This window comes from Xenopus tropicalis, chromosome 2, assembly GCF_000004195.4.
Source record: "Xenopus tropicalis strain Nigerian chromosome 2, UCB_Xtro_10.0, whole genome shotgun sequence".
Classification (NCBI taxonomy): Eukaryota; Metazoa; Chordata; class Amphibia; order Anura; family Pipidae; genus Xenopus; species Xenopus tropicalis.
The window spans coordinates 75,983,723-75,999,287 of NC_030678.2; the positions used below are offsets into that span (position 1 = coordinate 75,983,723).

General features: G+C 36.2%; 1 protein-coding gene across 5 annotated transcripts in view; it reads right to left on the reverse strand.

Moving 5' to 3' along the window:
• Nucleotides 1–15,565, reverse strand: part of acaca (acetyl-CoA carboxylase alpha) — a 212,370-nt gene that overhangs the window by 150,805 nt on the left and 46,000 nt on the right. For all 5 annotated transcript variants that reach the window (XM_002939656.5, XM_012957825.3, XM_012957826.3 and 2 more), the window contains 8 exons: nucleotides 15,256–15,390; nucleotides 13,804–13,950; nucleotides 9,823–10,011; nucleotides 8,846–8,946; nucleotides 8,616–8,704; nucleotides 6,386–6,510; nucleotides 1,587–1,700; nucleotides 186–299 (listed from right to left, as the gene is read on the reverse strand). In XM_002939656.5, coding sequence (XP_002939702.3) covers nucleotides 186–299; nucleotides 1,587–1,700; nucleotides 6,386–6,510; nucleotides 8,616–8,704; nucleotides 8,846–8,946; nucleotides 9,823–10,011; nucleotides 13,804–13,950; nucleotides 15,256–15,390 — 1,014 coding nt within the window. The remainder of the gene's footprint in view (nucleotides 1–185; nucleotides 300–1,586; nucleotides 1,701–6,385; nucleotides 6,511–8,615; nucleotides 8,705–8,845; nucleotides 8,947–9,822; nucleotides 10,012–13,803; nucleotides 13,951–15,255; nucleotides 15,391–15,565) is intronic.

Genomic DNA, 15,565 nt, shown 5'->3' on the forward strand with positions numbered 1-15,565 from the left:
GTACTGTTTTATTCCTACAGAGAAAAAGGAAATCGTTTTTAAAATGTGAATGTGAATTATTTGATTACAATGGAGTCTATGGGAGATGGCCTTTCTGTAATTCGGAACTTTCTGGATAATGGGTTTCCAGATAAGGGGTCCGATACCTGTACTAGTTAGTAAAGCCTGGCTTGTGTGTAATTTACCTGCAAATTCTCAATGCAAAACTGGTGCCCATACATGTCAATGGCAGACAAAAATATAGATTCCACTTGGTTATGCCGAAGTTCATAAGAAGGCAAATGTGAAGCGATGAGGACCTAAAAATGTAAACAGATTGCAAAGAATTACATTGTCTGCAAATAAAAGATTTCAGATTTGTTTGCCTATGGCACCGTTACTGGTTAAAAATAAAGGCAGTTGGCCAAAAGGTGAAAAATATCAAAACATTGAAGTTAATAGAGAAAAACCCATGCACATTTTTAACCTTCATTTCTAATATGTTTTCTGCACATTGTTTTTCCTAGTGGAATAAAAAAAATAAATAAAAGATAAGTCAAAAATGTCAGAGAGCTGACCGCGGTGAACTTTACAACTGCAATAACATTTGGAGTCCAAGGCTAACAGGTTATTTTTCAGACTAATAAAAAAGTCATTTATCAGTTTGCATGAAGGAGTTAGAGGGTCAGCGGTGGACTTAACAGGCTTACTGGGTGCTAGGTTTCAAACACTATATCCTCATATGATTACTTGGAATTTCTTCCATTTTACTCAATGTTTAACTGAGAAGCTCAGTTTTCCTGTTTAAGCTATGAGCTGGCGTCAAACACAAATATTACACGTACATGGTAAATCTTTTGTAGGTTTACAGCATGAAAGATGTTGCCTGCACAACTTGTTAAAAACAAATTACTTTGTCTTTTGCAAGCATGTGAGCATTTGCTCTTAAAAGGGAACTAATGTCCATAAGTTCGGTTTATCATTCATTTATTTTGCTTAGACTTTTGAATATGTATCACATAATGTAATCCCATTTCTGTTACATATATATGTAATTTTATATTATAAGTCACTGAGGCATTCATGACCATATAAAAGAACAAAGCCAAAGGGCAAGCACCGATTATAACTGACGACATCAGTAAGCATTATTTATAAGGATATAATTTACAGTATATTCATTGCTCTTGTGTATTGCTTTGTGTTAATGCAGGTATAGACTGGCTGGTAGTGACTAAAAACATCGGTAAAATATATCCTTATATTTGGTGCTGTTAAACAGCAGATAATGGCAAATATACCAATATATTATACTGCATATCTAATCTATATCTGTCTAAGTATATTAGAGGTCTTCCAGCAGTTCCATGACCATAAAAATTTACAATGCAACAGGCTGACTTCTTAAATACAAGTGACAGCACTGACGGACTGGTCCTAATAGCTGGGGGCTGTGCAGGCCCAATTTCAATGTTTACATGGAACTATGTAGTAAATGTATAGTATTTGCACCAAAAGAGTTAGAATGTCATAATATCAGTTTAAGGAAATATAAATACATATCAACCACTTTATTTTAAACATTGTATCATGTAACTGATGCATACCTGCCGGGCCCGCAGTGCAACTTTAGCATTTGTTGTTTTGCTTAGCTGGGTAAGTTCCATAAGTATGTTCAACAACTCATCTGTTAATGTGGGATCTCGGCCACACAACTGGTCCTAAGGAAGGTAATATGAGATGTTATTAAAATTCTTCTTTTTTTTTTTTTTTTTTTTTATAAAGCACTAGATTTTTTATAAAGCTCCACTGTTGGTAACATAAAATACAGAATACCAAATATTACATATCATTTAGAAATCTTTTCTTTGCCTAAACTTCATTTCTATTTCAAATAATATTACCACTCATAGTCAACTTTATGGTAAATACTGGAAGATGCATTTGCCAGATCATTTGATATATTAATTCATAATTAATAAAGTGGGCTATTAATGAACACAGCAGGAAGAGTTATTTGCACTCAGCTTTGCCTAACTACTGTATCAATGTGCTTGGATGTGTTACGGACATACACATACATGAACAGAGAAGCTGACAAACGTGGGCATGCATCAGAGCTGTGTAAAACTGCATGCTCTTCATAACCTGGTTCCTTTCTTTATGTTCCCATTGTCAACACACCAAGAAACAAGTGATGCAGATAGCAGACTTATAACTACAGTCCAAGGCTCATCCACATCTTACAAGAACAATGATACAAAAAATAGAGATTTTGTGTATGAGTGCACAGGACAATATGAGGCCCAGGGCAAAAAAAAAAAAAAAAAAAAGCCTGGAACCATCAACTAGAGAAAGGTGAAGTATACCCTTTCTGTGTCCTTTACTAAAAACAGCCCTCCATAGGTTAGAAAATGTACAAAATAAACTGCTGGGAAATCATACTGACTGAGACTGAACTAAAGCCCAGCTAAAAGCTAATTACATTGCAGGACATTAGCAGCGTTGCAGCACATCATCTCCACTCTTTAAGGTGAGCAGTTAATTAAAGAGAAATTATAACAATACATTTCCTATTAGAATTATACCTAGGGAAAAACACAGGCAAGTGACAACTGCATGACAATTTCCCTCCAACCTGAGATATTATTAAACTTAAAATTAAAAGTTTCATTAAGTGGAAAAAAAAGTATTTTCAAAGGGTAACCAAACCATTAGACTGATAATTTAGCCATGTATGTCAAGTTCAGCTCTCTACACCCTGGTCATTTACTCATAATATAACAAGCAGTAAGAGAAGGGGCATAGCTAAGAAGAAGATGCAATGTCACCATTGTCTGTAGTGAGACGGCCAGCTTTTCAGCTGCATCATATTTGGGTTTAAATCTAGCAGCCCAAGGGCAGGAACATTTGTATCTAAGAGTTTTAGGTTTATTTCACAAAGCTAACACTTAAGTGACTGCCATTTATTTGCTCCAGCTGAATGTACAATTTACAATGACAAGAGCACACTCTTGCTTGTGAGTATGGTCACACACACAAAAAACAAAACTAATAAAAGCACCCTCTCTGGCCCCATGCTATAGCAACTCATTCTTTGCATACACTTTCAGACTCTACACTGATTAAAATGAAACATTGTTTCCTTTTAACTCTTCCAGCTTAAAGGGGAAACAAAGTCAGAATTATATTGTATAATACTTTATTTATTTCTGTAGTAATTTTTAAAATACAAGTGTTCAGTCTTTGCCATTGGGTTAAAAGAAGAGGGCACTCCAATAATCCTGTAGCTTGTCTATCCACAGAGCATAGCACCATAATGCTGTGTGGTTCAAGCTTCAAGCACACACATAAAATATAGGGGTTATATACTGTAATAAAAAACACTAGATTTGCCAACCAGCAGGTAGAGTTTAATTTTCACCTGTTTAAAAGCAAGCATCTTACTGGTCGCTATGGTTTACTACTACTGGGCAAACTGGGCATATTTATTATTGTGTTTAAGCTAGCAGCACCAGTGATGTTGCCCATAGCAACCAAAAGAAAAGATCTAATTGGTGATGTTGGCTTACACACTATAAAAAATATGCCCCTTAGCGGTTTATTTATCATGCTGTGTAAAAAGTGGAGTTAAGCATTACCAGCGATGTTGTCCAGGGCAACCAATCAGCAATTAGGTTTCAACAGTTAGAAAACCAAAGCAAAGCATCTGATTGGCTGCTATGAGCAACATCTCAGGTAATGTTTTACTACGCTTTTTACACAGCATGATTAATATATCCCCAATGTGGGGTATAGAGCCTAAAAATGTCAGCCATCAACCTAAATTTTAAATAAACCTTTTATCTTCAATATATGCTATTATGTTTTTTTTATCATTCATAACATGGACAAAGATAAAAGCAGGGGAGAAATAAGACTGTCAAATTATCTGTACTAAGATATTTTTTATTTTCTACACATAGAGATTTAATTCACAGCAAAACAGAAAAAAGTGTTTTAAACTATTCCAGGTGTTTTTCTGACTCTTGCAAAGCAAAACAGCAAAAAATGGATGAAAACACATATTTTTTTAAGCAGCAATATAATGCTAGACTTCCAATCTGCTGTATAACTAATACAAAGGAAGACCCAATGTTCTGGAATTATTTTAAAACAAATTCTATAGCTATTGCCACAAACAGTAAAAACACTTGGCAAATGTGCGGAAAAGAATAGGAGAAATGATATCTAAAACCTCAGCTAAAGCAGCGTACAATAATCACCATACAAGGTGCACATAAAAAATGCAGGTGGTTTCACTGAATTTTGCTTGTCCTCACTCTCAAAGTCAGTGAGCAAAAGCCTGCAACCAGTTCTCTGACAAGGCCTGACGCTTCCCCGTCATCGCTGTGTAATTACACACTTGAGTGGCTGGACTCTGAAGAAAATTGAAGGCCTGAGCTGGGAACAGCTGCCATTTTCTCTCTCCATCACGCAGCTATGATTGCTTGAGAAATGAACAGGCCCAGCTCAAAGCTACTCCAGAATTCTCAGAGGAAATGTGGTCCTGTGTTCGAATAATGAGATTCTTAAGGCAAGCGTTACTTAGAATCACACTGCCAAGCGGTGAGCAGGGCCCCCTTCATGTCACAAATTAAAAACATAAAAAAAATCAAGGCCAAGATCACAGCCTTCATTACTATTTTAATGTTTACATTTTGGCAATTTTGTTGGGTTTTGATTGTGCAGCCCAGCATTGCAACATAAATTGGATATGTAATACAGTGGAGCCACTCAGCCATATTAGTGCTTTGCTGCAGTTTGTATTGTTGCTCTTGCGGGGAATAATATTATAATATACAGTATGTGTTAATCTGCAGATACGTAGCTCTTGTCTAATGGTTCCTACAACTTAAAGTTCCTATCAGTCAGGACATGTACATTAAAGAACAGCAATATACAAACTCTCTATAGCTGTGTCGGTAAAAACGTTTTAGCCTTGCAATTTTTTAGACATAAGCTCAAATTTTATTTTATCCCATTTTGGTACTATTACATCAAGAAACCACTCTAGTCTTTATATATCTGCATCTGGTGCAAACAGAATATTACCATATCCAAAGGGAAAAAAGCTACAAAGAAAAGGATGAAAATAGCATATGATTTTCAGGCTGTTTAAAAAGGTGCACAAGGTCATGCAGCAGCATTTCTAATGACGGAAACAGAAGCTGCCAGTACATGAATGGTGATTAACCCCATAGAATGAAGTATGTTAGATTTTCTCCACTTATAAAAAATGAATGAAACAATGCTAAGAGCCCTATCAGAATATACAAAGGAGATTTAAAAATCTCACTAACCATATAACCAACCTTCAATCAGCACAGAAAACAGAATCTGAGATTTAACAAGGTATAAAACTATGCATACACTGTATATTAGAATGGGATGCTCTAAACGCACATATAATCTAAATGGGAAAAAAATAAGCATGTCTAGAAAACACCTTAGATGGGGAATCAAATGTTACATCTTGAACAGAGGGCAAAATGCTGCTAAAGGAACAAACAGACGTGCATTAGAATTTGTAGAACAATACCACAGTGTCATCTACTGGCAGAATTCAGAGCAGCAGTCAACTGGAACTAAAGCAACATATAAAATTGGAAAAGCTAAATGTGTCCTCCATTATTCAAACAGACAAATAACACATTTGCATGAGTGTACTATTTTCCATCCTAGGGTTCATTCAGGTGCCAGTACACACCCACATTTTGTTTCCATGTGTCTAACATACAATATTTACTGTTTGGAGAAAAACTGCCAGTACTCTGACACTTCATATATTTTTATGGCAGGACAGTACATCTATTTTTATTACATTAAGTTACTATAGACTACATAGACAATTAAGAAGGTAATTGCAACATAGATGTTTGGAGTTAAAATACTCCTAACAGCATATTTCATTAATCTAAACTTGAATTTAAAAGAAACAATGCAAAAATGTTTTTTTCTATTGATGGCTGTTACTTACTGTAGTACTTCAACTGTTTTTGCATGTAGATGTAATCCACAACAAAAACCTCACTGTCCTAAACCATATACAGACCCCAAACAATAGAACAGTAATAGCTGCAATGCAGAGAGGTCATGTTTTAAAGGTGTGATGAGATAGATTGTCTATATATAATAGTATTTATAGTACTTATTATTTTGTTTAGCACTTCTTTATTTAATAAAGGGTCTGCTTTGTAAAATGCCTCTGGGATTGGATTTTTCCAGTTGCACGTGCTGTGATTTGTGCTCAGCTCTGTCTGGTAGGTGCATCCTCCTATATGTTAAAGATCTTAGCCTGTTCATCAGGGAAAGTTTTACCCTCCTGCTAAAAAACAACTTCAAAAAGTTCACTGAAGTAACTTACAATGAGCATGGTGATTAACAGATTCTTCTTGGTGACTTGCGCATGAGAAAATATAGAATTCAGCACCATTGTCAGGTCACTTTTGTTCTCTTCACGGAGAGCAAAGACACACTTATCATAGTGACCTGAAATTAGACAACGGATATAGTTAAGAACAGACATCAATTACTGTCTGATGCTGAGCAACAAAATAAAAAATGATCTGACAGGTTTTTGACAGATTCAACTTTACAAAACAATTTTAAAAGACAAGGAAATCTTAATTCACTGTGGAGGTACAGTGATTTTTTTATCTGGACTAGTGCTCCTCTTTGAAAATTTTAATATACTGCACATGTCTAGCAAGTTAAAAATGAATTATAGGGCATTGTATGCTTTCCACTTAGGTGCAGATTTTTTTATCCAATTCCAGTTCACCAAAATACAGTCAACTGCTTATAGCAGAAGTGTGCTACCCAGATGCAGGACGTTAGTTGCTTAACCTGGCACTGCTCCCACCTTTCTGTCATTTCACTTGCCCCCTGAAGTGGCACTAGTGTTATCTTGATATTCTGATTCTCCCGGTTATAGTGGCTTCAAGAAGTGGTATGCTCGCATGATTATCCAAACATAATTTTTTCCCCCTTTCCACCAGGCAACATTTTCTAGGGAGCATACTATGCAGTCTAGAGACATTGTGGCTTTTGGTTGGTGAAAATTCATTCTTTTAGGTCCTCTTTATGTACCTACTCTGTGACATTCTCAGTGTGAAGTATCACACTGTACACTATCAGGGTCACATTTAGTATTTGTTTGGTATGTACACTCTTCTATTATTTAATGCTGCAAAATATGTTGGTATTTTATAAACAAATATATATTAAATGTATATTATAACTATATCATCATAATTATTATTATTATTGTCAAACTGGATCTGTGTAGGATATAAGAATTTTTAAACACAGGGTTAATATATGCACGGCACATGTTATTTCCTAGGCATGAAGGTTCAACTGTACCTGTTAATATATAATTAGTATTATTTGACAGCTGTATTCATAATTGATTTGTTTAGTTTCGCTTCTCATCACCCTTCACTAAAATCTCTAAGGCCCTAATTTGTTACAGAGCCATAAGCAGCACATTCCCTTGGTCCTTTTCAGAAAGTGGAATCTGAGAATCAATGGGCTCTAATTAAACATGAGCAGATTGCTATTTTCTTTTTTATTAAGGAAGAACAACAAATTATATAAACACCAAAACAAGAATAAGAAAATAAATTTTAAACATAAAAAAAACAAATAAAACACATTCTTAAAACTACTTTAGCCAGTGCTGCTCTACAAACAAGAAAACATTTCAGGAAATAGAACAGCTGCTCATTGAATTCCTTTTGTATCCAGTGCACTACTGCTGCCCTGTGGTTTATCTGGGAAATGTGGTTACAATGAGGTAAGCTGGAAAACAAGGTAGAATTAAGAAACAAGACAGAAACCTGGATTTTCAATCATCACGTTTTTTTTTTAATTTTTTTCCCTTTGTTATTTTCAAAATCTTTCTAAATTAATCCTGCGGACACTTTGAGATAGCCAAAAGTTAATATACCAAAGCCAGTTGAGAGTATGCACAATACTGGATCAGTAACAAAGAGAAATATTTTTAATTTCATAGGAATATGAGAGTAACAATGACAGAAGTCATTTGGTAGATCATTTAAGAAAGAGCACACATACGCAAAGGATACAGTGGGATTTTTGAAGGAAAGGCAAAGTCATTTGGGGGTGCCAAAATGTTAGGCACCCCCAAGTGATTTTAATCGCTTACCTTGTACCCCGGGCTGGTGCCCCTGTACAGAGAAAACAGCACCAGCCCGGGGTACGCGCTTCCTCCTTCCTGCTTCCCTTTCCGAAAATGCCAGAGGTCAGCGCATGTGCAGTAGAGTGAAAAGCCGACTTTTCTGTTAAAGTTCGGCTTTTCACTCTACTGCACATGCGCGCGCAGGGAAACAGGAAGGAGGAAGCGATCGCTGCTACCCTGGGCTGGTGCTGTTCTCTCCAAGCAGGGGCACCAGCCCGGGGTAAAAGGTAGGCGATTAAAGTCACTTGGGGGTGCCTTACATTTTGGCACCCCCAAGTGAGTTTTCCTTTCTTTCTCCTTTAAGTCCCTTTAACTAAAATAACCAAGCAGAAGACTGCATGTATCCAGATTTATCAAAAACACACACAACAAAATTTGTCTTAAAACATACCATGTTGGAACTGTGTCTCCACCTTCAAATACTGACGCAGCAGATCCATAACTACTGCTTTCATATGCCCCCTTATACCACTTCGGTACCTGCAAAGATATGATCCCATTAACACACATTAATACACATCAATAAAAAGGCTGCCTTAACAGATTTTTTTTATTCCTACATTACTTCAATTCAGCAACATCTGATTAAAACTGATGTAAGAATATTATTATTTTTCTTACCTTTGAACCAGCTGCACTATACTCTGTGTGTTCATGAAGAAAACCTCTCGGTCAGATTTACGATTAAGGGTTGCAGCATGGCTGTCTAGTATATTAGCAATCTGGATAAAAGTTAGAAAGCATGTTTCACTACCAGTTTTTGTATTATTTCAAAAGAACTGTAATATTTTGAAAGATATGTCCTAGGTCTTTTATTTATATAAAAGATTTAGATGGCCCATATCCTGTTTCCTGTTTAAGCATGTATATGTGTGTGATATGTCCCCTTTAATTATGGGCAGACTCAGAAAGCAAGAAGACAATGGCAGCACAAGGTGGGCACAGGACAGACTAACAAGATGGCATCAGTTATCTGATGACGATTCTGGAATGACCCTAATCATTGATAATTTCCCATTCTCAGACCAATTCTGTGTAGAATGATCTAGGCACAATTAAGCAAAAAACTTTAGTATATAAAAAGATGCAGAATTATTATATAATAATTATTATATAATTATTAAACACCTTTACCATTTTATAATGGTTATTAATAATCATTCCAGTGCCTCTACTGTCTAGCAATTTTTTATTAGATAAATGTGCCAGCCTTCATAACTGGGTCCACAACAAGCAAAAAAGGTTATCATATAATGTACTGTATGTAATGTGACCTGTAGAAGTTATTGTATGTGTATCTTATTTCCCTCAGTGGACCAGCAGAGTATATGTTAGTCTGCCACAACATATCCCTCTTTCAAAAGAAATGGATGAGCAGTAATGATCTGCAGCAGAGTGAAACATTATTATAATGAACCACTGGAAGGGAAAGGCTTTAAACTAAAAACTGTTCAAATATGAGATAAACAAGGGTCAAACTATGACCCTTTAACATGGGAGTAGAAAAGAAATTTTGAAGGGAATATAATTACAATGAAAAACACACACACCACATTATATTGGGTCAAACATGCAGTAGCCAATGTTTTCTTTCGTACCTGTTGGCTGGGAAACTGGCACAACACAGAAGTAATGTTACTGGCATATTGGGCCATTTCCTTTTTGATTGATTTTTCTACATTTGGAGGAATGCGACCAGACACACTGGTCATGATGTCCTGAAGCTCCAACAGAGGTAAGGATGGGTCTCTTAGGGTCTTCATCAGTCTTTCAACCCAGTCTTTTAACTAAAAAAACAGTAGGGAAAATACTGGATATTGCTTGTGTTTGGGTCCTTTTCTCTTATCATGTAAGGTCTGGGCAGATTCATGAATCAGTACAATTAGGTTATCCATGTGTGGCCATATTGCACATATATCTAGCAACAATTCAGAGGGATGGCCAGTTCAATATCCCTCCCCATATCCTATATGAGGCTAAGTTTCTGTGCTTTTAAAGGGCAAAAGTTACAAGTGCCTTAAACCCTTATTATGTGAATGTTAAATAAGACTGAGTGCTTAAAAATGTTTTTCATTTGTTCATCTTATACAAAAAAATTTGCATCTTTCCAATCAAAACTGAAATCCAGAGGTCCATGAAATGTATCCTAATCTACCACGCAGCAAGAGAATACTCCACAAGTTTGTCTTATGTATAATAGGATTGGCCAGCCTTAGGACCCTCACAGGCCAGGTATATATTTGCCCTATTTTAAATACTCACTTAAAGTTAGAGCAATGATATATAAATATAAATTTGGTCTCTTACAAAGCACAACTGAAGTAAGAGGCAGATTTAATAATATTAGGAAACATTCTGATTTTTCAAATTAGCTAGAAATCCTAAGTACCATTTCTCCAATATTTACTATTCATTACATCAATTTGCACAAGAATTCCACTGATTTTATTGAAATGGTTTCCTGACCCAACTCAAAAGTTCACAAGTAAGTTAACAGTACCTGAGCACTGGAAATGTGACCTGCTTGGCTGAACAAAAATGTTGGTTTAAACTATACAAAATTATTTGGTAATCGAGCCAATGGCCTCTTAACCAGGGGTACCCATTTAATGAAGGTATTCAGAACTTTTAGAGATTCAGTACTCAAGAAGACACATTTGCCAGAACTCTGGAATATTAAATCTTGTCTAATGCTTTGGTCCTATATGCTCATCAGTAGATGGTCAGTGGCAGTCACAATCTCCAGACATAAAGCCAGCTTTAAACCCCCATATTTGGATCAGTATAACATTATGTTTTCACATGTAAAACAGCATACAGAATGATAAATCATGCATTTCAAAGTAGTTTGTGACTGTCACAACAAGCTATTGACAGACTAGCAAATGAAACAGTGGTTGTGTATTCAAGAACATAAGGGGGACGTAGCCAGTTTCAGAGAAGAGAGAATAAAAGCATAAAGTGACCAAAGCAACAACAGAGTAAAAACAACTGTGAAAAGCAATGTATGACTGCCTTATACAGCATTCAAGAAAAATATAACACAGTACTACTGTGAATTTAGCTATATACTATACATACACTACAATCATTCAACATGAACATCCAGCAAAAAAGTAAAGAAAATAAAACAAATCTTAGACTGCCTTGAGTGCTAGTTTCACACCCCAAGGGCAATTTTATGTAGGCTTCACACCATCTGGTGTTTGAGCAAATGCCAAGCTTGATACCAGCTGTGCAGACTGAGAAGCAAGTTCTGTGCCAGCTGCACTGACAAAGTAATGGAAGTGTAGATAGAATGTGCCTGTGCTGCTAAGAGAAAGCTGACACGAGAAAGAATTCCTATCTAGGCATTTGCTTTTTGACAGCTCAGGAGCATCAGTGGCTGAAAAGCCAACTCACGCCATTGGTGAGACTTTATCTGCAGTTCAAGAAAAACAGCTGAGCAGCAAATAGTAAAATGTTAAAATATAAGAATAAATACTCAAGCTCAGAAATAAATAAGTGATTATTTTTTGTGATCTACTAATACAAACTGAACAGATAGACACTAAAAGAGTTCGCTGTACAGGTATAGGACCCATAATCCAGAATGCTCGGGACCAAGGGTATTCCGGATAAGGGGTCTTTCCGTAATTTGGATCTCAATACCTTAAGTCTGCTAAAAAATCAATAAAACATTAATTAAACCCAATAGGATTGTTTTGCATCCAATAAGGATGAATTATATCTTAGTTGGAATCAATTACAAGGTTCTGTTTTATTTCTACATAGAAAAAGGAAATCAGTTTTAAAATTCTGAATTATTTGATTAAAATGGAGTCTATGGGAGACGGGCATTCCGTAATTCGGAGCTTTCTGGATAACGGGTTTCCGGATAAGGGGTCCGATACCTGTATATAGATATGGTAACTATTATCCTGAATGCTTGGGACTTCTGATTTTTCAAATAAAGGATCTTTCAATAATTTTGGATCAAAGATAGAGGCAATGGAGTTTGGCCCATATCTGCCATGGTTTATGTTTCTATGGCTCTGGAAAACGCAAAAGTCTGTGTTATGGTATTTTACAGGAGGAGAACTTATTTCTTCTATATTGTTAAAAGATTTAGAACCAGAATACAGAAGGGATAAACAAATACAGGTATGGGACCCATTATCCAGAATGCTCTGGACCTGGTGTTTTCTGGATAAGGGGTCTTTCTGAAATTTGGATCTACTACCTTAAGTTTACTAATAAAATTATTTAAACAGTAATTAAACCCAATATGAATGTTTTGGCTCCAATAAGGATTAATTATATTTTAGCTGGGGTCAAGTACAAGGTACTGTTTTATTATTACAGAGAAAAAGGAAATTTTTTAAAAATGTGAATTATTTGATTAAAATGGAGTCTATGGGAGAAGGCCTTTCCATAACTAGGAACTTGGTTTCCGGATAAGGGGTCAGATACCTGTACTACATTCAGTTGCATTTACGCTAACTTAAAACTAAAGATTCTTGGTTATTGTATATTATTATATTTCCTATGGGATCGACAATGATTCTGATTATCTGTTGAAAGCAAGTGTGCGTATAGGTAGACCTACTGCAACTTATAGAAAATATATCCTATAGTCATCCAGAAAGACTTTGTCTTTCAATTAAACATTTAAGGTGTAGTTCAATAAGGGCAAAGAACAGATGCCTTCTTAATTCTTCAGATGGTAAACCATTTATTGGCTTAACTGGTATAAACTTTAACTTTGAGTACTTTGAACACTGGATGTTATCATTCAGAAAAGAGAGCTTTAGGCAGGGCTGGAATTACCTTCTATGATGTTGTAAGGCCACTGGCATTTTAACCACCACAGAAAGGTGTCAAAATGACCTAAAATCACCTTATGTTTAATTGGCCATGGGACAGTACAAAATGCCTTTAAAGCACCAGAGTTGGTGCTTTCAAGCAACTGACTTTAAACAGAATGGAAGGCAGCAGGTAGAATGTGAGAATGTTTTTTACTAGACAAAACAGCAGAAAATAATCACCCCTTGTGCCATTTCCTTAGGCCACTTTTCTCCACCATAGGGACCTCTATAGTCCTTCTAGCCTAATTCTAACTCTGTAAAATAAAGTAAATATTGAATTACAATGCCACATGAAATCAATACAACAGCATATATAGAAACATTATAAAAATGAGTGATTTCACCATTCATTTAAAAGCAGACAATATCACATTTAAATCTGCATGGCCAATGATCATATTTGTATAGAAGTAAATACTAATTTGCCACTGGACTTTGTGTTTTTATGCAAGTCAAGGAACAAGGCAGCAAGTATATCTACTTTAATTGTTTTTACATTAAAAAAATGATTTTACTTTTATTCCCACAGCCTGGGAAAATGTAAAACAATCATAACTGTAAACATTTTTTATCAGAACATTACTTTCTTAAAATTGACTTATCACAGTAGAGTCCAAAATATGCTTCAAAGGGCCATTTCTGGCCCTCAAGCCTCCAGTTTGAGTGTCTTGGTCTAGAAAACAACATATTAAGATTAATCAGAATTTTTTTTCAAGAGCTGAATTCCGGTACCTTGCTGCTAAAGTAGGGTTCTGGAAGACAATATCCATTCATCACATTGACCAGGTTATCTAGAACACAGTGAAACACCCGATGAAGTTTCTCTCCTCGAAGGGCTGTGCTGTGAATCAGAGGAAGGGGTCCCCTATGAAGTTCAGCCTTTTAAGAAAATTAATAATTAATTTTATTCACAGTGCTTTTTAGCAAAACAAACAAAACTATAAATACTGAAATATAAGGTTAGTGTTGCTGGTACCATCAAGCAACTCAAAACAGTAGACATACTTTTTTTGTGGTGGTTGTGTTGAAGCACTAATGTTTACATAAGTTTTTACATTTGCTCCACTTAAAAAATTGATATCCAAAACAACCAGAAGGCAATGCCTAATTCAGAATTCTTTTTGGTGCTCTAAAAAGAAGATGCTACTATAGGCACACACACAGCTGTCTGCAAAATTGCAATGAAACCTCAAAACTCTGCTCAGCAGAATGCTTTGCAGCACCAAGGTCCTTGGGTCAACTGCAGCCAGGGCTGCCATAGGAGGAGAAGAGGGGGCAATGTTGTCCTGGGCCTAGTAAAATCTTTCTCCAAAAGGTGGGCCTAGCTATATTGCTAACCTGCACATATTGCACAACATAAAAAATTTGTGCAATTACGTAACTTCCACAAAAACTGACCTGATTAGCCTAGAGAGTAATATAACTTGCATAAGGATGAAGACACACTCAGCTATTAGTAGCAGCTAATTGTTGTGGCTGTTTATGGCAGGGTATTTTCTGGTGTTTAGTAGCCATGAAAAAATAGCTGCAACGAGTAGTTCAATGTATCTTAACACCCTAAAGGCTTACTTAAGGTACTTAGCAAGCTATGACTGCAGAGAAGCTTAACAAGGGAAGGCAGGGGCAAACTTCACTGACCACCAAAGAATTTCCCACTGACCCCCGAACTGACTGACTTATTAGCATATTAATTAATCATTTAACTATTAGTTTGAACTACTTATTAAAGAGTAATATCAGCTGTGTACATTGGGATCTATTTACTGAATTATGTATCTCCTACATTAACTTTTCTGCAGTGGAATGACTGGTTATTGGCCTAACAACAAGATCATTGGGCTCCCTAACCACACACAAATGTTGGTGCTGCATGCTTGTTATAAATAACTTGTACAGTGCCCCAAAGTTTCTGATGGCAGCCCTGATTGCAGCGAGGGAATTATTTGCAAGCAGCTTACATTTTCTCCCCTCTGCTTGCATGGGCTTCCTTCCTCACTTCCCCCCCCTCCCCCAAAAAAGGAAGGTTGACTGGTTCTTCATAAAATTGACCATAGTCTGGGTGTATGATTGTGATAGAGACCTTAGATTATTAGCTACACTGGGACAGGGACCGATTACATATGCATTCTTAACAACTCCGTCCATGAGAAATGATTTTTAACGAGAAAGAACTATTTTATATACCTGTTGTACACGGCTGGGGTCATCAAGCTGAAGCTTAGCTATCACACATCCTGGTTCCAGGGCTGCCCCAGGTCTTTTTACGTAGTGTATACACCCTGATTCCACTGCTGTCAGTGTCATCACCATCTTCATTACCTATAGGAGAAGAAATACATTTTTTGGCAACTAAGAAAAAGAAGCAGCTGCTCCTTTACCATAGACAAAACCAGAGTTGGAAAAAGTCAGAAGCAGGCAGAACATACTTCATAAAATTATTAAAAATAAATAAGACTAAATAATGAAGAATAATGAACTACTGTTTAGAATTGCC